The sequence below is a fragment of the Anas platyrhynchos genome, chromosome 8 (genome assembly GCF_047663525.1).
Source record: "Anas platyrhynchos isolate ZD024472 breed Pekin duck chromosome 8, IASCAAS_PekinDuck_T2T, whole genome shotgun sequence".
In the NCBI taxonomy this organism is placed as follows: Eukaryota; Metazoa; Chordata; class Aves; order Anseriformes; family Anatidae; genus Anas; species Anas platyrhynchos.
The window spans coordinates 32,887,908-32,915,210 of NC_092594.1; the positions used below are offsets into that span (position 1 = coordinate 32,887,908).

The 27,303-nt window shown below is 37.5% G+C and overlaps 1 protein-coding gene across 2 annotated transcripts in view; it reads right to left on the reverse strand.

The window, feature by feature from the left end:
- The window catches only part of FAF1 (Fas associated factor 1), a 161,841-nt gene that overhangs the window by 121,039 nt on the left and 13,499 nt on the right, over positions 1–27,303 (reverse strand). For both annotated transcript variants that reach the window (XM_072041622.1, XM_038182665.2), the window contains exons 2-4: positions 22,882–22,950; positions 6,305–6,351; positions 3,257–3,465 (exon numbers count right to left, since the gene is read on the reverse strand). In XM_072041622.1, coding sequence (XP_071897723.1) covers positions 3,257–3,326 — 70 coding nt within the window. In that variant the 5' untranslated portion in view covers positions 3,327–3,465; positions 6,305–6,351; positions 22,882–22,950. The remainder of the gene's footprint in view (positions 1–3,256; positions 3,466–6,304; positions 6,352–22,881; positions 22,951–27,303) is intronic.

Consider the following 27,303-nt stretch of genomic DNA (forward strand, 5'->3'; position numbering starts at 1 on the left):
ATTACAGCACATAAATGAGCAAAAAAAACTTACTACAAAATCAGTTTTACTGTAGTTATCAATGTAACACGCACTTGAAACAGCAAAGAACAAATGAAGCTAAAAATCACAGAGCATGAATCTGATTCACACAATCACATGAGGATTTGGCAATTTGGACAATATGTCAGTAGTTCTACACTGCACGTGCTATCCACACATCTGCAGACGCGTGCTACCTGAAGCAATGCACCTTGCCAGCAATAAAGGTGGTGTGCACCACAAATCCACGACCAATACTCCTGACACAGGGAACTAGAGCGTTCACACAGCTTGACTGGTCTGACAGCTTTTTGAGTGTTTTGCAAATTTTGATGCTGTCTTCTTCCTGTAGCTATTATAGGCACAAAATAATTTAGGCTGAAGGTACCTCAGGAGGTCACGTAGACCAAGGCCAACTCAAACAAGTTCAGAGGTCTAACGAGACCAGTTTAGTCAAGGTTTTGTTCAGCTGACTCTTGAACACTTCTAAGGATGGAGGCTCAACAGCTTCTCTGGCCAACCTGCTGCAGTACTTGACCACCCTCATAATTAAAATAAACAAATATATTCAGCATATCTAATGTTGCAATCTGTGTCCTTTGCTTCTTATCTCATCACTATGCTCCTCCAAGAAGAGCCTGGCTCCATCTTCTCTGTGTCCTTCCATCAGTTATAGACTGTAATAAGGTCTCTACCTCTCCCCTTCTCTCCTCCAGGTTGAACAACTCTAATTCTCTTCGCCTCTACTTGTATGTCACCTTGTGCTCAAGTCTCCTGACTATCTTGCTGACTACTGCTGGACTCACTCCACAACATCCTTCTTGTACTGGGTACCCCTGAATTGGATGCATTGCTCCAGATGCAGTCTCACAAGTGCTGAATAGGTGAGAAAAATTATTCCGCTGGATCCACTGGCTATATTCTTGCTAACACAGCCAAGGATGCAGCTGGCATCCTTGCAGTAGTGCACTGAAAGAGTGCACTACTGATGAGCCTCCAGATCTGCCTCTTTTTTTCTTTTCCTCTCCCCACAAAGTTTCTTTCTGGCCTATTACCAGATGGTATAACATGGAGTTATCCTGCCCCAGATGCAGAACTTCATATTTGCTTTCGCTGAGCTTCGTAAGGCTGTTGTCTGCCTATTTCTCCAGGCTGTCCAGGTCTTTCTTGATAGCAGAATTGCCCTCCAGAACATCAGCCACTTTCTCTGCTGTGCTACTGCCTGTGAACTTGCCTGGAGTGCTCTTCTTGACAAGCAGGTTTCTAATAAAGACATCAAGCAACACTGGCCCCAAGATCAGCCCCTGAGTGGCACTACATTAGCAACTGTTCACCAGACTTTGAACCTGGCAGTTCAGGCAAATACCTGCCTACATTCTAAGCTCACGTACCCAGTCCTCATCTCAAGAATATTACTACAGGAATACTACAGCAGAGTATGGAAAAGGCCTTATCAGATAAAGTAACATCCAGTTCTCCCCTTGTCCACAGAGACAGTTATCACATCATAAAAGGCAATACAATTAGGCATAATTTATCCTTATCAAATCCAGGCTAGCCCTGGATCACCTGGTTTTTTTTTTTGGTTGGTTGGTTGGTTTTGTTTTGTTTTTCCTTCCTGTGCTAAGAAACGGATCCCAGGAAGATTTTGCTCCATAATCTTTCCACACACTGAATTCAGAGATTGCCATTGAACAGCTGGTTCGCATTTTCCTGAGCTTTTCTTTTAATGCTGACTGTACTGGGTTCTTACAGAAGCCCTTTTTATCTCTTAGTGCTTTCAGCACTGCCTGACCTTTGGTTTTCCTTTAGCTCCAAACCTGCATACTCTGTCAAGCCTGTATTCCCTCTGGATAGCCCGACAGTACCTTTTACCTTTGTTGTACTTTCTTTTGCATTTAGCTTCGTCAGAAGTTTTTTTTCTGTGCTGGCCTTCTGCCACATTTGCTCCCCTTTTTGCATGTGGGAAGGTACTGTTCTGGTACTTTGAAGTTGTCCTTGAAGACCAACATCTCCCTTAAGTCCTTTTGCCCTTCAAGACAGTTTCTCCTGGGATTCTGCCAAGCAGATCTTTGAAAAAGCCAAAAGCTGCTTTCCTTAAGTCCATAGCTGAAATCCTACTATTTGTCAAACACAAGGCTGTCCTCGACCTTCATATTCCAAGAAACAGACAGAAGTCTTACACTGACTACCTTCTGACTGTTCCTTAATCACCTATACCTGAAAGAAGTTTATAAGAAAAAAATTACTACAGCTGCACAATTCTGATTTGGCCATTTGTGTATCTACTCTGCATGGACATAACTCAGTGCAGTGCAGTGCAAAGACAGAACACTGATCAAGAATTCCAACTCATCACCACTAGGTGGCACCATCCAATACCAAATCAAATGCAGAGAAGAAAAATAAGGACCAAAAAGTTTCAATTTCCAAATTTCATCACAGACATAAGGCTACAGTTCTGCAAGTTTTTTAATCACCTATTTCTTTGTTTTGATCTGTATACTGTCTTCAAAAAAAACTTTTTCTCCTTAGTAATTTAATTTCCTTAGAAAATTAATTCATCTTGGTGAGTATCAAAAATAATATACTCTGCAATGGTACGAACAGCATTATTTCTAACATACTTGTATAAAATGCATCAGATTTAGAATGAAGACAAAAAGAATCTGATAAAAGGAATCTTAACTGCCACAAAAGAGCCAAATAAAATTTTTTAAAAGGATGTAACAATGCTCTTCATAATTGCAAGAATTCCTATGAATTTTATCACTAATCCTATGTAGAAAAGGATGATGCTATAGAGATTCAAAAAGGAAATGCCAAGATCATCTGCTTATTAGCGGACTGCATCCACACTAATCCTACTGCAAATTATATTTTCACGCATCAACTTAATCAGTAATCTTCATTATGTTTCTGAAGCAAGTCCATAAGACAACTAGATTTCAAAATAAATATTTGATAGATCACTAACCTTTACAAAGGATTAGTGAAATTTTGCTTTTTTAAAGCTGCAAAGAGATTTGAAAATGGCTAGGAGCTGTGGAGGCTGCATTTTTTGGGAGATATTTTGGAGATATTTTTATTTTATTTTATTTTTGGTTGGTGTTTTGTTGTTTTTTTGTTTGTTTGTTTTATGGTTTGGATTTTGGGGGCTACATGTTTTTTTGTTCTTTTTTTCTTTTAAAAACTTCTCTGGTAAAATTCTTATGTCATTTTTACACATCCTTACCAACTGTGGAGCTGTCTTCAAGTACTACATCCACATTTCTGTCTCTGTACTCAACCCTGAAGTCAAGCATTCGAGGTTGTCTTTCCACTATTTGTCTAGATGGCACTACATGGCGAAATGCTGAGGATGAGGAAGGAGTTGAAGAACCTGCTGCAGAATGACTTGTAGGTCCATACGCTGGTCCTTGTAAAGTCTCTCCACCATACTCACTGAAACATATGCAGATAAGAAGGTTTGAATAAAATAGCTTGATAATGTTTAAACAAAGATTAGCAAAGTGAAATGAACAGTGTTATTCACTTACTATGGTCCACAGCACATGTCTCTTGAATAAACTATACTGTCATATCTGAAAGTACTGTTTTACTAATAATTAGAAATTAACTTTCATATTAACATTAATATTTCAGTAACTCGGAAGAGCTATAGAAGAATAGTTTAAATGACAAACAGGCATTTAAGCCACTCTTTTAGTCTAAAGTTCACTGTGTAATTAACATCAGATTTATCTTGAGAAGCAGCATTATTTCCTGTTCCAGGAGTGCTGTGACCATATAAAAACTTGCACCATGGCAACCACCAGTTTTCTACATCATCGGGCTTGTACCACATGGAAATAAGGATCAGGAAAGAATCAAAATAAATGTCAGAATAAACTGGGAAACCCTCACTATCCAGAAGCACACCTTGTTCTCTTCTGTGAGCCACTCTGCAAGATGTAACTGAGATTAGAAATGAAAGGTAACAACACATGAAATTTAAGGAACATTACTCCAGGCCAAAGAAAATTGTGATGTACTGAAATCAGATTTTGATGACAAGATACTTCACAGCACAAGCCTAGAGCTTTGCATTGTAGATGTCCTTACCAGGAAAATGGTGCTCCCTACTTAGATTGTCTGTCCTGTGCAGTTACAGGATATCATGATGGAGGATGTGAGCTAATAAAATGTATGCACTGAAAGAATGGGAGCTGTGCAAAGGAGGATTTAGGAAATGCGGAGATGCAAGTTGCCTCATTTCCATTCCTGAACAGAACTTATTTAAAAGACTCCCTTTCCTGAAGATACCATGAGATTTCTCAATGGAAATGTTTCTTCAACAAGTCAAACCTGTCATCTAGAGGAGGACTGAAATTTTAAAAAGTGTGAATTTGGGTGGCACCCACGTCACAGAACCGTGCATAAATAGTACCAAGCTATTGCAAATCACATAATTTGAAAAAGAAAAACGTATTATGCTTGTAAAACATGTGACTCCTCTATTTCAAACATCAGCAGGCTCAAAAGGATGAATTCCCAGCTACAAACACCCATGCCCAAAGGTCAAAGACTCACTGCAGAGGACTAAAGAGTAGAGGAAACTGTCTTATTTTCAGGCTTTAAAAAAGTATAAACAACAAGCAATATGTTTGTGGTTTTTTTTTGTTTTTTTTTTGTTTGTTTGTTTGTTTTAAATCTGACATCCAACAATGAATTAAGTAATGTAACCATTTTGTTAAAAGACCTAAGAAGCAAAGAATATCCTGATTCTCAGGTATTTGTTGTTTTGTTGTTTTTGTTTGTTTGTTTGTTTTCAGTCAACACAATTGAATTATTAATTGAATTATTAATACAAAATGTATTTTTTTTCTCTCAATATATTAACTTGCTTCAAGTCCAGTTGTATTAATTATATTTGATTCCATCACAGAAAGCATCCTACATGTCTGACTGGCAACCTGTAATGGAACATAAAAAGCTTCATGTCAGTAAATTAACCTCATCTGAAAACCTCTGGAAACTAGGCTTCTATGCCTTCTTGGTCTTCTTTTAAACTTCTTGCATTAAAATTAAAAAAAAAAAAAAGAGAGAGAGAGAGAAAGGAAGAAGACTACTTGTGACACTCTTTATTGTCTAATCATTTCTAAAAATGAATAAATTAGTATTGAAGAAAGCTGTAAGTGGACACTGGACCTGCTCGTTATCAAAGTTGGGTATAACTACCCCCTAGATCCTTCCCCTGACAAAATGCTTGCAAGCATTCTGGTATTTTGAATATAAACGCTTTGAGGTCAGGACTTACTAACAAATCCTGTTTCTGTGTCTCTGCTTATGTTAATAGGTAGAAATAGTGCTTGACACAGAGGCTTGTTCTGAATTGGACTATGCAGACCTAGCCATAAATAAACACCTAGTAACTTTACTGAGCAAATAAGGTTTTATCTTGAATTAAAAAAAAATATTTAATGATAGCTTTAGTGAGTATTGACATATATGCCAAAACACCACTTTACCTACATAATTTATCTTCTTTAATCATCAAAACAAACCTTTTAAAAATAGTACATTGAGTATTTTCTTCAACAACATCTAAAATGCTATTTTACTGCCTCTCCCAAGTAGCTCAATTCTTGTTCTGCTGTTTTCAATTGCCTCATCAGCACTTAGGATATCATATGTCAGTGACTTCAAGATATGCAGGCATCAGTGTACAAGCCAAAATTTAATTCAGAAGCTGAAAGATGGTCAGTAAAGCTCCTTTTAGAAGGGAGCAACCTTACTTTATCTAGTACAATATCTGCTGCATGTAATTCACTTATAATAAACAAACATTTTTTTGGCCAGAGGTATATGGAATACTGATATCCTTAAAAATGCGTAAGGAAAAAGAAAATACTTAGCCAGGCATAAGTTTTGTCCTGCAAATTTTTACACCTTTAGGGGAAGAAAAAAAATAACAAAACAAAGTCCTGACTTCCTAGAAAGCGTATCAACATCCAGACCTAGTAAAGGGACAGTCCTACAGAATGACCTAACAACAAATGAATTTAGAATAAAAATTAACTAGTTTGAATAGGTGTTTGAGCTGGTTTTCCACCAGTACGGGGGGAAAAAAAAAAAAAAAAAAAAAAAAAAAGTTAAATCAGCCTTGACAGGTATTGAATTTGTGGCTCAAGAAACTGCTTTAAAAGGGGAAGTACATCACCATCTTCGGATTCAGGAGCAAAACCGTAACCATTACACAGCATCATTCTCTGCGCGTACTACTCCAGCGCTCTGTGCTTACCTTTGCAGAATGCCGTTTTCTTGTGGTATTACACCATTTATAGCTGCCTGAAAGGAAAAAATAAGTTTTCAATCAAACATGCAGAGAAATAACAATAAATCAGAAAGATTCCTTTAGTATGTTTTAAGAAGTGATTAACTTGCTTTAAAATGTATTGTAAAATGTTCTCCACTAAGTGAATATTCTTGGTAAACAATATTGCCATTGAAATACACTCTTAAAATAATAATAATAAAAAAATAAATAAAACTTATCTAGCTGGAAATGAACATGAACTGATGCTCAGGCTCCTGTTTGTGTGTGTGTGATGGATTTCCAAGGTGTAATGCACAGGAATCAAGTGCATGGCCTGTGCTCAGTAAATCGTAGGAAGCGTACAAAGTATTAAAAATGCAGCTTTCAGACACGTCAAGCTAACTGTGCACAGACAAGTACATTTACAGAAGTTCTCGTGTTTCCCAGAAGTATCAGGCCTACACAAACCTAAAATCCTGCTCAGCTGCACATACACCCATACATACACCACATACATCCAAGTTCGAAGTCTTCTGGTCTAGTCTCTGCAGTGTACATATGTGCCACAGACTCACAGAAACACTACCCCTCCTCAAATTCAACCAATCTTCACACACAAAAGGAAATCTTTTTTAAATACAGTTTATGCAGCTAGGTATCATCCTATGCTGCTCAGATTATCAAATTAAACAATATATTACTTAAGTGTAGGTGTGAGACTGGGCCCAAACCTGGCGAGTTGCAACCAAATTAGGCCTCTTGTTTAAAATTACAGAGGTATTACCTATAAAAGTTTTGTAATAATATCTCTTTGATATTAAGATGTCTTTTGTTTAGAATAGCCACACAACATGCCCCAGTTTCAAGTCCAAAAACCCACTTCTGACAAAATTGTTTTCTCAGCCTGATCCAGCATAGAGCCATTCTACCTTGTGGGAAGCTGTAACGCATTTCCAGCACATCTGGCACTATGTACATTTATATATCAACCAAAGCATATACAAAGTCAGGAAGAGCAAAAAAGTTGGAAAAGAGTAAGACTCTCTTCAACAGTATTTAGGAGATACCTTCTTGCAGGCTGCTTTATACCACAAAAGAAAAAAAAAAAAAAAGGTTCCACAAGGTTCTCCTTGATGCTAGGATTTTTCAGACTTGAAGTGCAGTGAAAGTGATACCACACGAGCTAGCAACAATGGCTTACACATTTCACTACTCGGCTGTTTCAATTCTGTTCTGATTATTGTTGGAAGATACGGGAGTAGAGATGTCAGAACCCCACCTCACCTAAGGCTTTTAAGCAGGGCTCAGCAATGGGCACATAAAGAGGAATAGCACTGGAGGGAATTTGACAAGGAATGACAAAAAATATGTTAAAAAATTTTTTGAAATGCTAATTTTGAGTTTTGATAATCTTTATAATCACTATTGTTTTCACTTTTTTTTTTTTTTTTTTTTTTTAATTTGGTAGGCTTGAGGGTGTCATTGAAGAGAGCTTGTAGCATCTCACTGATCTTCTATTTCTGCTGTACCACCAATTCCTATATTTCTGCTACCACAATTTCTACTATCACTTTTATCCATTCTTATAATATGTCAGCTATGCCTGAACAGCTGGCCAGTATATCTGGTGAATAAGTATCTGGTCCTTGATGAAGACAGCTAAAATTTAGAGGCTCATAGACTATTTACTGCTTCAGGAGGATGAAATCAAATACTGTAACTGAACTACGGACTGTCATAATCTATCATCATTTTTACAACTTAACATTAAAAAATGTGGCTTAAGTAAGAAATGCCCAATAAATACAAAAGTCGAGTAAATCCAGATTTAAACCTGATGCTTTTTCTCTGAATACATAAGCACGAAGTTTTACAATTTCCATTAATAAATAAGAATTAATAATGAAGTCAAAAATGCACTACTACTTAACTCAGTGAAGAAACTATGATACTGAATAAGACTTGTCATTTATTTAGATAAAATATTACACTAATGACAGCAGAAAAAGCAGACAAGCAGAAGGGCTGCAGGTATCTCTAAACTACAGCAGTTACCCATAAGGCTGCATCAAATTACAGTGAAAACAAAGCTTCCTACCAGAACACTTTTTAAATCAGTTTATCCGCTGTGCATGGCAATAATCAGTGGTTTCTTTTTAACGTGTCTTGTTTATCATCACTGTGGTTTTTGCAGTCATACATAGCTCTTGATCATGTTCATCTAATAAGTCTCCAGGAAGAAGTGAGAGGTTTTGGTTTGTTTGGGTTTTTCTGAATTGACATCTCCCCTCCCCACCCCAATACTCTTTAGTAACATACACAATTTGGTCAAAAGACAAAAATATCCTTTATTTTGTATCTGTAGGATATGAAGAGCAAATACAGGTTCTTGTACCGCAGGATTAACACACCAATGACCATCTGCTGACAACAGAAGCTGTCTCTTGGAGCAAAAGAAGCTGCCTCAGTAACGAAGAAATATAGCACAGCACTTCCACACTTCTTTCGTCAAAGCCTGTATTTTATTTTATTTTATTTTTTTAAGTCTAGTCAGAGGGGCCAAATATGATAGAGGCTGCAAGCTATTTTCTTTAAAAACGAATAATACACTTGTTCACATCCTCGGTTCTGTAAACTTGATGACATTTAAGGGGCACAGCAGTAAGAAAAAAACAGCTGCAGCATTATGTACTTTTTTTGATGGAAAGACCTCTACTAACCACACAGTAAAAATAAAGAGTCTGGACACTGTTTGTTAAGCAAGATGGAAGACTAAAATTATGTAGATAACAAATGGTGGCAGTGCACATGTAGATATTGAATAAATATTAAATATCCATGTTCTTCCAAGATATCTGTAAGTAGACACTGCAAAGAAAAGGGAACAACCATCCACCTTACGGTTTCATAGCAGGAAGGTTGTGAATAAAAAAATAAAAATAAATGAACATGTTATTAAGACAGTTCCAGACTCTTCTTCCCCAGTGTCAGTCCCCTTTGAGAGAGGATCAGGTCTCTGTGGTTAAGCAAACATTCAAAGATATTAAATTTTTGTCTTTCCAAACAGGGATCATTTGATCATCAAAACCAGCCTGTGTGACTAATATACAGTAATTAAAGAGATATATTTCCCTTGAAACAGTTTTAATAACAGGTGCAGTAAATCTATCCATGGGTTATTAAATAAAGATGCCATGTCTGGCTCGGAAAACGTCTTCAGCTTCGGAGCGCTACATGGGAAGCAGCACCGTGTGCCTACCCTGTCCTCACTCCACACAGCCACTAGTATCCACTACAAGGTACCACAGCTTCAGTGTTTTTTTGTCTGTTCTAATGCTGTCTTCATTTAAAGAGTTAAGCTCAGCTTAAGTGGAAAATTACTCTGCGCACTAGAAATATTTAAGTGCCTGAAGAATGCTGCAAAGCATAAAGCCTTTCCTCAAAGGCTATCAAGGAAATGGATTCGTCCACTCTGCCTAAATGTGACTTTTTTTTTTTTAACCAGTACAAAACATGGTTGAAGAAAAACAAGAACCACCATTTCTCAATAAGCTGATGAAACAGCAATGTTGACTTCTCTCCAAGCACACAATTCTAGCACTAACCTGTTAAAAACAATTAAGCATATCTTATGGTGACTCTCATGCTGAATGGCAAGAAGGTTCCTAGGAATAATTATGAATGAACTGAGGTATTAAAGACAGCACAAAAACTTGTCTCCTAAGCTTGAAGTACTCGGTGGTTATCACTAGGTTCAAAAACAGAGTGGATTTATTTAAAAGCAGAGGTCTATGTATACGGGCTGCGTACACAAACAAGGCTGGGAATTCCTTTGTCTCCAAGTACAGATGGAAGGTTTCAAGGTTTCATTTCCAGCATTTAGAAGGGATACTTAGATGAATTATGTGAAGAGCTAAAACCAGGCCCAGACAAGAGCAGAGTCAAAGGCCTTTCCAAAGGGTGAGGTGGGAGAAGAGCTGCTTTTACAGACATGTGTTGGCCCCTCTCCTTCCCAATCTCCATACCACGCAAGTTTTGGCTAATGGATTCAAACCCTACCATAGAAACACAAATCCTTTAACAATTTTCCACATTCAAACCCCTACTTCAATGAAAACCAGCAGTGAGCAGGATAGAGTCTGATATGCAGAAATTACGGAGTCTCTTCAGGAAACAACCTGGGTATCTTGAATGAGTGAAACGGATCTTGGGAAGCATGACTTACCAAACCAGGGTACTAGAAAGCGTATCTCTAAGCAAAAGAAAGCAAGTTCAAGCAGAAGCTCATGCTAGAAGAGCAACACTTTCAGAAAAAGGGGTTAGAGAGCTGTAAATGCCATGCACATGTAAAAGCTGCATGAGTAACATTGAGATAAATAACCACATCAGCTTAATGCAACCAGTACAAGTTTATGCATGAATCATCTCACACAGAATTTTAAAAGCTTTATTTAGGTTTGATTAAATTCAACAAGACCACTTCAGTCTACTTAATGAAGGCCACACAGAGCTTTACATTGGTTTAGCTAAGAATTGAGGAGGTTTACATTAAACAAACCACATGAGTGAGACACAGACACAGGGCAATAGGAACTGCTGCGCAGATGATTTCATCCAAAATCCAGGGGTGGCCAACCAAACAGCATCTACTGCTTCAGAGAAAGTCACAGGGAAATAAAACCGAGGAACTTGCTCAGGGGGCATTTTCTTACAATACCCTGGTACTCTGTCAGTCCAGCACAAAAAGATTTCTCGTTTTCTGTTCTATTCCACATTAAATAATGCAATAGCCTCATGATCCATATCTTCAATTCTTGCTATGAAACTCACTTAAAGCTCTCTTTGATAAAAGGATTCATTTATTATGCCCTTCAATAAGCAATATTCTTGCCCAAATGTTACAATTTACATTTTACTTCAGTTTTAAAAATGCATGGTATGCTAAAGGAACAAAGTTCTGCATTTTGTGGCTTTCCTGCTCATTTTGCCTTTTCTTCCTATTATGTATTTAAGACTTCCTTAGTATCTAAACAGTTGCTCTCAAACCACAAATTCAGAAAGTTTTTCCCATGCTGCTTCCTACGTTAGCTAAAGCAAAGGCTGCTCTATCTATCACTATCTCAGAGGATGTTGTAGTGGTAGCTTGCTGGACTATATTTAGAAATATAACAGAAACGGTTGGTTCGCTGATTCACACTACAAAACAAACAAAAACTTATCTTAATACCTAACTGACCCTTTCATCATTTAATCCTATATTTATTTATTTCTCAGTCCGATAACACTGGTGAATATAACACCAAAACATACATACAAAACCTCACTATAGATGGAGAGACATCAAATGCAGTGTTTTGGGTTCTGAAGAATAAAGAATTGGTAACAGTTGTATTTTGCAAAAAACAATGAGTATTCCTGGATGCAATCGACTCATCCTGCTTGAGGATCAGTCAAGATTTTCTGAACCTATAAAATATATATATATATATTTTTTTAAGAAATTAAAAGTTTAATAAAATATACTAAAAGCCCCTCACTAAGCAATCTAAACTACACTGGAAAAATATTTCTTATATTTTGTATTTTATGATATTCCCAAAGTACAGAAAGGGTTATTTATGCTATTCTGTTTGTAACTGTAAGGTCATTGCAATTAATTCTTCTCCTAGTCTGGATTAAATGTGATATTCCCTGTGAAATGCAATGTTCTTATTCTAACTTTGTTGCTTTCATGTTATAAATTATAGTTGCTTAATCCCAAAGATTTTAAATCCATTATTTTATTTTGTATTCAAACAAAATAAATAGATGATAAAACTCCAAACAGGTAGTACAATGTTATGCTTTTAAAAAAAAAAAAAAAATGTTATCCAGAGAGGAATAACAAATAAATAAGTGATAAAGAAGAGCACCAGTGAGACAAAATATGCATGAAAGGACAAAAAAAAAAAAAAAAAAAAAAAGTGAATTTTAAATTTCATCCAAACTTTAAAACTGTGTGAAAAAGGAGTACACGAAGTAAAGCAAAATGGCAGCAGCATCAAGACTGGTTCCTTCTGAACACAGAAGTATTGCTTACAATGAAAGCTACTCACAGAGTTCTGCACATTTCAATAAGTAATGTTCTTCTACTAGCTCTCTATTTGTCAAAAATTAGTTTTGGATGGCATTTTTAACAGAAGTGATATTAGCATTACTAGGTTTTTAAACAGGTAATGGAGAGGTAGGTCTATAGAAACATTTGTTCTGACCTGCTAATACCATGACTTCAGGAAACTCTACAGTAAGTGAGAATATATGTGGACTTTTCCTATGATCAGACTATAACAATAAAAAAGGAAAATTTGGGAACAAACAGTAAAGTCCACATAAATGACATTGATAAAAACATGCTTTAAGTATTTGGCAAATAACACAGACAATCTGGATTAATAAAATAAAGCTTTACTGAAATCAGCTGTAATACAACCACTCCTTTCTGCACCAAGACTGTATTACAAGACTCCCAAGCAGAGGAACATGGTTTCTATACAGTTTCAGGCAAATACCAAATCTTTCCTGTTACACACCAGTCTGCGATCTGTTATTCTAAGTGCAAAGCTCTGTAAAGCACTCTGCAGGAATAAAACTTACTTCAGACCAGATACTGTTACAGACAAGACACACTATCACCTTCCTACACAAACAGATATTTTGAAGCTGCTATTTTAGCAACTAAAACTGGTTTGGGTTTAAGTCGTAAAAAGTATTATTTAGTTTGGATTTTTAAATGAATGCAATAATATTTAAATTTTAAAAAATTACTAATTATGTCCCCATAGTAAATTAACAGAGGCAACCTTTACCTTTGTTATCTTTGGCAGGCTTTGCAAGGCAAAGAAGAGAGTCAGCTTTTTCCTGTAGTTTGTCTTATACTTGCTGGCATCTCCCCAGCTTTGCAAGTCTCAAAGTATTTCCAAGTGCTAGACGTGAAGTTACACCCACAGTTTTTACAGAATGCCAACATTTGTCCCCATCGTGGTTAAAATTTAACCAAAAGCTGTAATTGAACTACAATGAAATGTCTTCTATGCATTCTGCTTTATTTCAGCTTGCTTTCTGTACAACAAATATACTTCATGAAAAGCTGCGAAACAATAGAATTGCTAATAAAGCAAAAAATTAACATTTCATCAAAAAATGCCACATGAATATATTCATACAGATGATTCACTTCATCAGCAAGAGAGCACGCATTGAAATAGTTTACAATTAGCACTCTAGATGTGGTTTCCCATTTCTCCCTACTTCTTTGGTGGCTTCGACAAACTTTTTCCTGTAGTTCCTACAACATGCCGACATGCACTAGGAAGCCTTTCAACAGTTAGATATACTTCTATAATCCTGGGAAAAAAAAACCCTCACACTTTGCACAGCCCTTTAATTTTATATTGTCACTGCATAATTCCACAAACAAAGCACAAGCTCAAGAATAAATTCCCAACTTGGTGCGTTTTTATAGTGCAATGAAAATAAATAGCATGAACATATTAATAAGGAATCTTACTGATCAGGATCTATCCAAGCCAAAACACTACTTTCAACAGTAAAAAAGGAAAAGAATCTACCCCAAACCAACCACTCAAAAACCATTCATACGTACAGGGAGAGGAGCAGACTGATACATCTGCTGCCTTCTGACACAAACACATACCTCAGCTCTAGTGATTAACATCACAACTTACACTATTACAACTTCTAACTTAACAGAAACAAAAGCTTATGCTGGATATCAAGGAGTATTTTGGTACTCTTTAAAATACTAAACTAGACAGCAAGAGAGAGAGATAAAACAAAGGCTATGCCTGGAAAAATATTCTGAACATTTCTATCCCTCTCTAAATTATTTTATGTAAATTTGGATGACAACGCCAAAACGCAAAGGTTGGGGATGGCTACCTCAAGCCAACATACTTTTTGTTCAGCTTTAAAATTGCTCATTGTTATGACATACTAGCTCCCAGTAATTATTAAAAAGATATAATATGGGTGAAATCTCATGACAAGACTATTTAAAAAAAATCCTAAAAGTACTGTGTATAGAATAAGATTGCTCTTACTGGAAAAGTCTAACAACTTGAAACACTTTACATTACAGTTTCCAAATTACCCTAACCATAGACAACAGACTGCCTAATCACTATTCAATAATAAAAAATATTTACATAAGATTTAGCTTAGTTTGGAAACCAGAAAATACAGACTCAAATTATGTAATGTATAATTTGTCTACAATATTCCTGTTTCATGACATCTGTGCTGTGCTACTGACACTGCAGAAACTCACGTCTTCCAGGACCAGCTAAAAACAGTTTGCTTAAATAGAAACATACAAATAAATAAATAAATAAAACTAGGACAAAAGTGTTAAGATATTCAACAGTAAAGTTGAAAGTCTGGTGGATCTAGAGGACTCCTCACTTACATGGCACAATCTTTCACAATTAAGGTTCACATGCAAAATAGTCGCAGCGTCTGCAGACATTGATTCTCAAATTAAATAAATTACTTCATTTTTCTCCTACTCGTACATTCCCAGCATGATTCCATGACAGACTAATTACCTGTCAAACACGGGTTTATAAGACTTATGCAGTTTTCAGTTCAACTAGTTACAGAGTAATATATGGAGAACTCCTTTTAGATATCTTAAAACACCAATTAGCAGCCACTTAACTATTCATATATTCCAGAAATTTGCTCTTGAATTCAAATGTTTAAGGACAAATTAATGCCAAGCAATCTGCAGAGAAATTTCCAATACAGAGGTAAAAGCCTTTGAAAATAAGTATTAGTGAAATGTAAGGCAGGCAGGTAACGCATGCATGTAGCTACATTAACACTGCCGGGCACCGCTGTGATTTCAGCTCCTGCTTCTTCATTAATCTCAGAGCACAAAAATAAATAAATAAATCTTTTTTACAATAGTCTTTCATGAAGTGAAATCTAAGGTTTTTAGTCCCATTGCTTGTTAGATCAGTAAGCAAGAAAAACTTACAGGAGCTCACTTCTTCAGTAACTAAATTTCACCTATTATTTAGGAAGATGACACGTTGATTACACTGCTTTACAATGTTGACAGCAAAGACTTGAAACTCCTAAAAATCTGCTCAGCTATCTGCTCAGACATAAAATTTCTTATATACCTTTGCAGCAACATGGCTACAAAACACAGCCTGAAAACACAATCCCAATCCCTTAGTTATGCTCCAGTGAATAAAGTAACTTTTTTCTATTAGAAGTATTAAATAAATAGTAATAAATAAGGCAAATAATTTGAGATTAACATAAACCCTTTAGTGTCTACAAAACTGTCTGACAGTTTGCAGCTTAACCATCGCATTTGCTAGAGCTGTGAAGGGATGGAAGATCTCTTCACAAATACTGAAAAATGATCACAGTTTAACAGGCATGAAAGGGTGTTAATTTAAAAGTTTTTTGGGTCTGTGCTACATCAGTTTTACCCTGCACTAACAGTTCTTAACCCCTTACACACCCTCCTGCAAACAGCAGTGTGAGAATTAGTCCCTTCTGTTGAACCAACAGAACTGCACACCATACATGAGACAGCACTGACTAACACAGGGATTTAGAGCCATGACTCTTTTAACAGCCTTAGAAAAGACAAGACAACACACAACAATCCCACCTCCTTGAGAGATATCCATTATTTTTTTTCCATCACTCCAAAAAAAACGCCCTCGTATTGGAGGACAAAGAAAGAAAAAATTGAATACATAATTCCACTTCATGGTTTCTATCAAGTTGTAAACTTTACACCCCTCAGCCTCAGTCATGGAAGACCAAAATGAGCTGTAAATACCTAAGTGAGCCCTAACTACCTAAACAGTCCCCTACTAAGTAAATAAAAAACATTTTCAGAAACTGTTTTCACCAACTTCCCAATCTTCCCCAGACAATGTTTCATCCTCTTTAAGCAGATGTGATCATTTGCTCAGAAGTAGAAGAAATAGTTGGTATTTCTAACACTCGCCTGCCTTAGAACCCAAAAAGAAAAAGAACTAAACTGAAAAAAACAAATGTCCCTCTCGATCTAGCACATGACACAACTATCAATTGTTGAGGTAAGGAGCATTTTGTGAGTTTGGGTCTTTTTTTTTTTTTTTTTTTTTGGCCTGGATAGTCCCAGGCAAGATCTATGGGAATTCAGTACAGACTGGTGATGAGGAAAACAACTCATTTCAGTTTTCAAATCTTTATCTACGGGCAAGCCAGGAATTGCTCCCTTCCCAGCCTTTCTTTACATATGGAACACTGTGAAACTTGAGGTTCTTCAGTATTTACACAATATCAGCAGCTACAGCTTTGATTACAACTTTAATGGGTTTCCTGAGGGGAAAAAAACAAAATCTCAAGATACGGCAATGTTAACATGATTCAAGCAGTATTTCTCAACCTCTTTTTAAAGAGCAAAGGGTCATCCAAACAAGAAAACAAACCCAAAGACCACCTAAGTTTTCTGGGGAAGAAACAAAAAAGCCATCCAAGGACCAATTTCTGTATAAAAATAATGGCTTTATTCAAAACAATCAGAAGTGTAGAACACAAAAGCTATGTATTTGCTACTTGTATTCTCCCTTTACTATGCTTGTTTCCTTGCTTGCACGTGTCACAACGTGTACACGACATTTTTATTGCTCTTGGCTCCATTTTAGCTTAAACTCTGTTTGCTTTGTAGACCACTCTGTGATGTCTAGCAGAGCGCTTGCACGCACAGGACCAAGGCTGATACAGAGACACAACAGGATCAATTGCACTCCCTGCTCACAAAATCAGTGTCCCAGTAGTGATATACTGAACACAGCACCCAAGGTATCAACTGGTGCCACTGTTAAAAGTCGCAGGTGAAAGCAGTTGGGATGTGGTAGGACCTTGTTGCTATCAGAGGTAACCCTCCTTCCTTGAAGAACGTGACTGAGGTGACAAAGAAGGACTCTTACTCTGCATTCTGCAAGCAAAGAATCTTAATTTCCTCTGTAACTAGTAGTTGTTGTTTTTTTGTGTGTGTGCCTATTTTTTTTATCCCTTAATAGATGACTGCATACTACTATATGGAAAACCATACCATGCTTACAACTACCTATAGATCTGCACATCCCATAGGGTCTTCAGTGTTAGAAGATATACAAGATATAAATATAAAAGATAAATGAAAATGAAACATTTGTTTTATTCGAGATGAAGGCATTCAAAAGTAAAAAAAAAATAATGGATTTAATATTCATAGTTTAAGAAGAGCTAGTCTTCTTTGCTACCACCCAGCTGCCCCAAACTGGCATATAAGATGCACAGCATGCCTCTGAGCTAGCTCAAAGATATGGAAATGTCACTTTGGGAGCTGCAAAACAGCTGTCAATATAGAGAATGAGAAATCAAAGGATTTTTTGTGAGCAGGGATCCTGATTTAACAGAAACCACAGTAATGACTTCCAAAAGAGACCTCTGTGGGCCTCTGTAAAACAAAAAGTTCACACGTAATTTAATTGTTTCCTGCTACAAGAGGTTAATGCTGCAGTTGGACACACAAGGAACTTGCAACTCCTGTATTTCCTGGACAACAGGCACCGTGCCCGCAGCACGCCCACACCAGCAAGAAGCCCATCCGCCACCATGACTTGGCATTACAGCTCTGGGCTTCCTTCTTCCCCAGCTCTGCTGGCAGCAGGGTTTTCAAGGCTATCCAGGCTACTCGGAGCAGTCACTTGACAGGACATTCATGCAGAAGGGAAGGAAAAAAGAAAAATAAAGGCACGGGGAGAATACAAACCTCTAGTTCCCATAGGTGGACACAACTGTTCATTTGACCCCCGGGAGGATGCTCTTAATGCACAGATACGTCTGTGCTCCTAACAGGCAAAACCCTTCAGATCCAGTCCTAATGAGAGCACACCATAAACTTCACCAACCCCACATGAAGTGCTGTCAAATGTGTGCCATATTCAGTATGCAAGTCTGAAGTACAGAAAACAGCAGGTCAACAATAGCAGGCAGAAGGGGCAAATGTGGTGAACCACCAAACACCACGTGTAGTCCTGGTTCTGCAGGCACTGAAATACAGCTTAGAATGAAACGGGAGCTGCTACGCACATGACGATATTGTCCCATGTTTCAACAAGAGAAATGGCCTCATGCCAAGTAAATTAATCATCTGCCTTCTGGGGGCAGGCTAATTCAGATCGATTAAAAAAAAAAAAAAAAAAAAAAAACATACAAAGAGGTAACTCATCAAAGCTTCTCCGGGGCTAATCAGTTGGGGAAAAAAGATAAAAGTAATCATTAGTGTTTTAGTTCTTACCAGCTGGTACTGTGATTTATTTACTGCACATTGTTAGGAAAAGAACTAGGGTAGTGGTTAGAAAGTAAAAGATACAAATAATGGATGGTTGGTAACTGTCAAAAGGCAATGGACCATTTTCTGCCTAGGAATTTCATCTAAAATGGCACTTCCAACAGAAATTAAAAAGAAAAATTGTAAAGCCCTCACTCACTTTTCTCAGTTCGTTTTTTTCCCCCCCCCTTTTTTTTTTTTAATAAGTAAATAAGTCTATTCATTTCTATGTGATGTTGTCTTTTGGAAAGAAATACATGCATATACATGTAAACAAAATGGATACTTATATTAAAAACGCTGACAAATAACAATGATTTAAGAGGTTTTAAAAGGTGAACTAAAAAACACAAGCTAATCATCTGTACACGTTATGCATCAAAAAGAAAATAACCTATAGTTGAGTGTGGAAGCTTTATAAAAACAGATGTTCAAAATGTACAGTTTTCTCCTTCCAAGGTATAGAAATGCTTTTTGTCAGCTGATTCTTGGAAGCTGCATATAAGAGAAACTGCAAGTCATTTGCAGGTGCACTCAGCTGCTGGCTTCACTACAATCACCCTGTGCTTTGAGCATGGAATAACAAAACTAAGTATAGCAGGAAGGCACAAAGGGCACTTCAAGAGTCTACATCAAAAACAAAAAACAGATATTTTTAAGATTTTTTTTTTTTTTAATAACACACAATGTTTACAGGCAAATGACCATGGGATAACCCCACCTTTATTTTGATGAAAATGATTATCCTCTTAAAGTGATATGCTAAGCAGTGCCTAACATCACCACATCTACTGGAAAAGACTGAAATAAAAACAACTTTAAATTAGTCACCTCTGAATGAGTAACAACAGGAATAGTCATACTGGAAAAAGTAGAAAATTAAGTATGTTGAATCCAGTTTTTCATTCAGAAATCCTGTTCTGACTACTAGTGGAGAATACAAAGTCTTGCTACACGCGAAGGATTTGTGTTTGTCATTAAATCGATGAAAGGTACAGGAGATGAGGTTTATGCGCAGGCGCTGGTATTTGATATGAGGAGAACAGAGAACTATCATCACACAGGTAACAACCTCATGTGCATGAAGGCTGTATCACATAGAGCCAAGAAGCAGATTACAAGTTATTGCATGAATAGGTCATTTCCTTCAAACACAGACCATCATTGGAAACACTTCAAAAGACACATACTTGGGATTTTTCATACTTTTATTTTATTGTCTTTACACAAAGTTTAAGAATGACAATACAAATATATCTTACCTTCAAATGCCAAAACAGAAGGCCACAGTTTGAATGAACAAGCCATAAAAACATCAAATCTTATAGCACGCAAATTCCTAACTTTTGCTTCCTCAGATGTTAAAAATTATTGTAAATTGATAGATGTCAAAGAAACAACACTCAGGAAATAACGTATTAGCAATCCCAGCAGGCTTAAGAGTTGCTGGATCCATTTACTGGAAAACAGTTTCATAGAGATGAAGATTAAAGACATCACTGTACTATCTGTGTTAATCTTACAGGTTTTCAAGTGACAGAGAACTTTTTACTTCTTGGCCTTAAAGACAGAAACTAGGCTACTGTGTTCCAATACACACCAAAAAATTAAGCTGCTTCATGCAGCAGATCGCCACAAAGGCCAAGTCGTATGCAACAGTAGGAAACTTATTATTGGTAAGATTGCTACGACTTCATGATCCCACCAGACAATTCATGTGTTGTTACTACATGTGAATTCCTCTGCAGCGCTCACATGATAAACTTGATTTTCAGCACTTGAACAAAGACAACACAACATTCATGAATGACAGCTTCCTGTATCCCTTCAAACAGCTACAAACATGATTTGAACACTGCAAAAATATACACAACTCAAGTTTAAATCCAAGTTGTTTGGTTCCAGGTGGAAGAAAAGTTGTTTATATTGTCTGTAAGTATCCCATATAGAAGAAGAGACGTGAAGACTTCTAAGGGTTTGAAGATTGAAAATGGATTTTTAAAAGTTCAGAAACAGAAAGCTGCTATTTCAATCCTAAACTACAAAGAAAAAAGAATTCAGATGTATTCTTCTTTAAAAAAAAAAAAAAAAAGTGGCTATTAGAACTAAACCAAGAAAGGAGTTCCTTTGGCAATATTTGATTTTCTTTACAAGTAAGACCTAATGTCCAAAAAACGAAAAACACAGCAACATTCACTCAAGTAACAGGAAAGACATACACGACATTTTAACACTTGATACTAAAATCTACTAACAAGACCAGGAAAAAAAAAGTATTTAGAAAGCAAGCAGTAGGAATACTGCATCAGCGCAAACAAAAAAAATCTCAAAAAACTACCTGAAAACAAAATCCATGGAGCATGATGCTTGTTGCATATACATTTTTAAAAATTTCATTTGAGCTAAAAACATCCAAGACCTTTTTGTTTAATCAAAAACAAAGCCTTCCCTCCTCCCTCATTTCCTGTGGCTGATTCTGTACTTGCCTACTGAATCACCAGGGACATGCACACACACACAACTCCACTACATGCACACACTAAAGACCTATGCAATAAGCCTCTCTCTCAAAAAAAAAAAAAAAAAAGAGCCAGTGCCCTTCTAATGACAGACTTAGGACATCTTCGTCAGTTTTATTCACCTTAATTCATTTATTTTTCTTCCACAACTTACCATTGCATTTTCAAAGACAATTTCCTGAAGTACCTCTTAGATCCCTAATTTTCTTTCCTGTCTGACTTTCCCTATGCCTTTTTTAAGCTTGCATTTTTGGGTCATTACTTCTTTCCCACTGTGTTCTACTTCTAGATCATTTAATCATCACTAACAAAATGAAATATGGAAAGGAATTCTCACAGCTGTAAGTACTCCACTCCCTTTATTTTTTCTTTTGAGACTCCAGAATGAGCATAAATAAATAAAAGACAAATCCATTTAGTTGTTTTTATCATTTTTCATCATTATTCTCTTTTTCAACATCACCTGTGAGCATTTACTGTATGTTAAGCATACACTTTACAAAACCCTCACAATCATATTCAGCTGATTTAATGCATCATATTGAAAACCTTAAGACCTAGAGAGAACGCATAAGGCATTCTTTGCCTTCACATAACAAACACTAATTTTCAAAACAGCCCCCATTACAACACAACAAACTACTGTGGCAGAAGATGTTAACAGTACCAGTCTGCCAACACACACTTGGGTTTTCCTGTTTAAGGATGATGATATGTACACCCTTTTGCACACTGTTGTCTCATTCCTGCTCATATACTGACACATGGCAAATAAAGACGTGGTACACTTCACCCAACACTGACTTTAAACATTAAGCTTCAACATTAAACATTAAGATTGGAGTACAGAGAGTTTGATTACAATAAGTTACAATATTACGTGTTATTTTAATCATTGTGCTTCAAAAGAAACACGACATTCCTCCTAGCAAGCACTGCTTAAAACTTCACCATCTCTGCGATACTCAGTTTGTAACCATTAAAACATGGAGTTTCTTTATTCATGCTGATAACTCTCTGCATGGGCAGAAAGTTCACCTTAAAATACATAAACCTGTATTATTGTTTTCCTTGTATTTGTCTGCACAATGAACCCTGTTACAAACAAGGCAACAGTCTTTTTAGGGTGAGCTTGCTGGTTTTTCTGTTTACATCTGGATAACACCAAATCTGAATCAGGTACAGACTTAATCTCTGACTGAATTCTGCATGTCAATTAGCAATAGAGGAGCAAATATCTCATTTTTAACTAAAAACATTAAGAACTGGAGACGTTCTTATTTTTTCCACAGGCACTTAACTCCTCAAAATTCTTGTGTGCATGTGCAAGATGTCTTCCAAAAATGCTGCCCTACTTACACTACCTACAAAAATTAAGCATAGAACTAAACAAGCAGGAAACTAAACATGATATGAAATGCGGATTTAAAGAAAAATAAACAAATAAAGAAAGCATGAAAACAATCAAAGTATACCAGGGTATGTGCAACTTGGTATTTTGTTACCTGACAATGAGGCTTTAGCAGACCAGAGTCTGCAGATAACTTGCTTGCCCCAGCCATAAGAAACATGCAAACTTGAAATAAAGATAATAGCTGTCTCAGCAAGATGGCACATTGCTGTTGATCTAAAGTCATTTTCTTAAAAATACTTACCACTAAGTCCCAGTTATTTTGTTCAAGCAAAGTTATAGCTTCATCAATATTTTCTATACCAGTACATGCCTGGAAAGAAAAAGAAACAGTAAACTGAATTAAAAGCATTGATCAAATTATTAATACTTATGAATTAATTAATTTCAGCAGAATGACAGGAAATGTATAGGTCTTTGATTTCTGTTAGGAGAGGATAATGCAAAAATTAGATTTCAAGTTTCAAACATCCAGAGGCTTGGATATAGTTCCCTCTTCCACCAGGAATTCTTCTGTAACCTTGAGCAAGCCACACACGGAAACAAGTAGTTGTTTGTAACAGGACAACAGCGTGGTCTCATAAAGGTGCTTTGAGATTTCCAGGTTCAAAGCTCTGAAACACTTCTATTACCTTAAACGAACCACAGAAATACTTATTTGAAGTTTGAGTTGTTGTCTAAAACCAAACCCAACTCTACAGCTTCCACCATCACTTGATACCCCTACACACCGCGGGTGTTACACAGCCCTGTAAGTGGAGAAGACGGTGGCAAGTGTGACTTTCTGACCCATCCAAGTGCAATGGAACACCCTTGTGAAACTATTTAAAACAAAGACTATCTAATGGAACATTTAAAGTGTTTTCCTTTCAGATAAAAGGAAAAAGCTCGCATATCATTCTAGCCCTATACACTGGCTGGAATAATAGCTCAACAAATGTAATGCAACAGGATTTTTAAAGTAGTGGTAACATCCATCAAAATGGTACCGTAAATTGAGCTTAATTCCAAATACAAGAGAGCACCTTGCTCAGTGAAAACCTTGGTCCAGCACCCTCTTTTTTTGATATCAATACCTTTCCGACTATTCAACTTCAGCTGACAGAGCGCTGCTATTCATTCTGCCACGCAGTCGCTACCATTCACACTGAATGGTATCAGATGTATTTCAGATGGAAAAAACAGACACAGTTACGCTTCTTTCTAGAATTTATCTTTCATCATAATCAAAGCTATCCTCAGTATTCAAGCACAACGATGAGTTCAGACTTTTACAAGATCTGAAGCATAACAGCGTTCCCTCTGCTCCACCACACAGTTGAATCAAAATATATTTATATAATAAGTTTTATATCAGCTACATAAAAAAAAACAACCAATGTTTTAATAGCACTACTACAGAGTTAACAGCAGCAAACAGATCACTCTTCCCAATTGCAATGATGTCCCGTTTTCCTTTATGTGCTAAAAGAGGAAAATGGCAGGGGGGTAGGAGCACAGAAGAAACCTTTTTTTTTTTTTTTTTTTTTTTAACCTCCCCGCTCCCAAAACATACAAAGCCATCAGGTCACACATTTTCCATGTTTGGGCTTGACTTTTCTCTCAGTTTGCAACAATAAATGTATGACTAAAAGAAAGAAATTAAAAAAATAAGAAGCCAGTTGAACTTTTGCTGAAGTGACAGTCCGAGGTTCCAATAGCAAAGAGAAACACACTTAAAATCTGGCCAACTTAGCAACCAAAAGCCACTATTTGCAATTTATCAGCCCTGTAAACCCTACATGACTTTTCAGAGCATTATGCTGTTCCAACCAGCATGTCTCCTCCTGTTATCTTTTTTTAACACCTGTATACAATTCTTAATAAGCAAGGAGAGCAGTTTTGTGGAACGCCCTTGTACCATTTTTACAATCGCCTTTAGTTTTAGTACTGCTCAAAATTAATTGTCAAGATTTCACTTTCCAGATTAACTAATTTTACTGGTTGTCAATAGAAAAGGATACAAACATTTCTGAATGACAATGGATGAATGAACACTACTCAACGTAACCACAAAACCAAGGCTTTAAGATCTTCCTTAACATGCGTTAGTGTCACATTCAGAGCAGACTGTGACTTCAGAATAACATCTCGACACGAAGAATTGAATCAGACGCTACAAACCCTCACGTACAAATTTCTGCCTCAAGTCATGTTCCATCACTGGTCTAAACATCCATAAGACATTTAAAAAGTGTTTCTTTCCTGCATTATAAATTCAAGAAAGTCACCTGGTTTGCACCTCGTTTATTTCCCTAAGGAAGCAGCACACAAAGCAAGTTCTCGCCGACAACCATGTCACCAAGGACTTCTGGAGGGGGAGATCAGTCCCAGCACAACCTGCCCTACCCTTGCTTTTCTTTTCTTCAGGAAGGTTACACAGGAAACCATCAGGTTCTGTGAGCAACAAAACTAGAAGTCTTGCTCCTTCTGGTTTTGTGTCTCATCCCTAATTGCAAGGGCTGATTTAGGCTTTTCCCGTGGCTGGCATACTTATAAAGTCTTGTTTTTATGGACTTCTTTCCAGGTTGTCTGGCTCTATTTTCATGAAATTTAGAAGAATTTCATTAGGAGGGATACCTGGGTTCAAAAGTTATTTGTAGGGACACCTGGGTACCATATTCCTATTTGCCTTACTTCTTTAGGAAGCCAGACTAAGAATCGCAGGGCTTACTCTTTACAATACATAAAGTGTGGGTTTTGCTTTCTTACGCCTTTAATTCTACCCAAAGTGGGGAAAAAAATGAACAGAAATAAGAAAACCTTCAAAATATAGGAACATATGAGCTCCAAAGAAGCAAAACCACGTTTGTTATTACACTGAGTGATGCTGAGAATTCTGCTTTGATTCAGTTCAACTGATTTTGAATTCAGATTTATTTTCTTAAGAGACCTATTTAATAGAAAACATTAAATATTTCAGAAGAAAATTCCTACTAGTAAAGTACTAAATCTTGATTCAAGCATCAGCCAGAACATCATCCAAGTAAAGTTTAAAGCTTAAGCTACCAGAGTAAAGGTAAAACCTCCAACGTTTACCGTTTTGCAAAGCTTTACACACCAAAAAGAAAACAAGGAATTTATCTGAAGGACAAAGGGGGTGGAAAAGTTTGAACAATGCTTTCTCCTCCTCTCTGAATTCCCTCTCAACCTAGGATAGCATTATTACCCTTCACAGCAGCTACAGCACTTCTCTAGAGACTGAGAGTCTCTTCTGGGAATTTTCAGAGGAAAATGAGTATGATGATGACTAAACTCCTGGTTTGCACTGAATGCACAAGCACAGACTCTGAAGATAATGCTAGCAAATGTTAAATTGACTTTCTTAGCGTCCTGCTTTTCCATACCAGGTCTGGGTTTCTACCAGCCAGATTTAGATTTGCATACAGTAAAGTTTCACAGCTCTTCTCAAAATGTTTCTCAGGTAGCTTCACAGCTTAACCACCACCTCCGTTACTGACAGAGCGCTTATCCTGAGGGCAAAGTTTCACAGCTATCCATTACGGGTCCAATTTGTAAATTTAAAGCAACCTTAATCACCATTAAGAAGTAAAGTAGCCATCGAGGACATCATTCAACAGGAGAAAATTTGCAGGGCAGCCAGACTTCCAGGCACCCAAGACAAACCTAGGAGGTGCTTACAGAAGACTGTAACATGTGATGGAAGGCTTGCTCTTCCAAAGTCCTTGCAGGGCAGCCTAACCTCGGCAGGCGTAACAGCTGGATCTGGGTTTTGAGCCCCTCCGTGACCCCCCCACCTCACCAGCGAAGGCTTTAGCCTACCTCCACATCACAGGATTGCAGCTGACTTCCCCATCTGGCGGCAGCTGCTGCTGAAAATGCTCCTCCTGCACCTGCTGCAGAGATCCAGGCAGTTGTTGCACGGCGAAGCGGAGGAGACAACTGCTGCTCCCCACACAGAGAGCCGGGCTGTTACTGCAGCCACCGGGCGAGCAGCAGGCAGCTGCTGCCGCCTCCAAGACAGAGCCGGGCTACTGTTGCCCTGACAGGCAGCGGGTGGCATCTGTTGCACAGAAGCCGGGAGCAAATGGTATCTGGCAGCCAGGCAGAATTCACTCCTCTCGGCTCACCTGTGGCCCCTTGCCCTCCTCGCCAAGGCACAATGCGGCAGTCAGAAGGATCCAGACAGCCAGGTTGAGCCAAACGGCCTGCAGCGAGATAGCAGTGACTCAGAGCCCTGCCTCCCTCGACATTTTGGCTGAGCAAATCCTGTATTTCCTTTGGCTACCAACAGTAACCATGTTTTTTTTTCCCCTCACAAAGGAATCACCCCTAACCCAACCCAGCCTGGGCTTTAGCCTCGAACATTTCACACCACGGGTTCAGAGCCATTCAAATCAGGCTGCCCGATGGCAGTGAATTACATGGAGCATTCTCTCCTCTAAAAGTTAGCTAGAAAAAGCAACTCCCTTTGAACCCAGCTGATCTCCACACACACTCTGCCAACTACATCCTCAGCGGTAACCCAGGGCAGATGCAAACACAGGTACCAGGCTCTGTCCACATAACAAAAAGGATTACACCGGAGCCACAGCTCCAAGTACCCCGCACAGCACCAAGCTCAGACAACCGATCGGCAGGGCACTCACACCAGTTGTCAGCTACA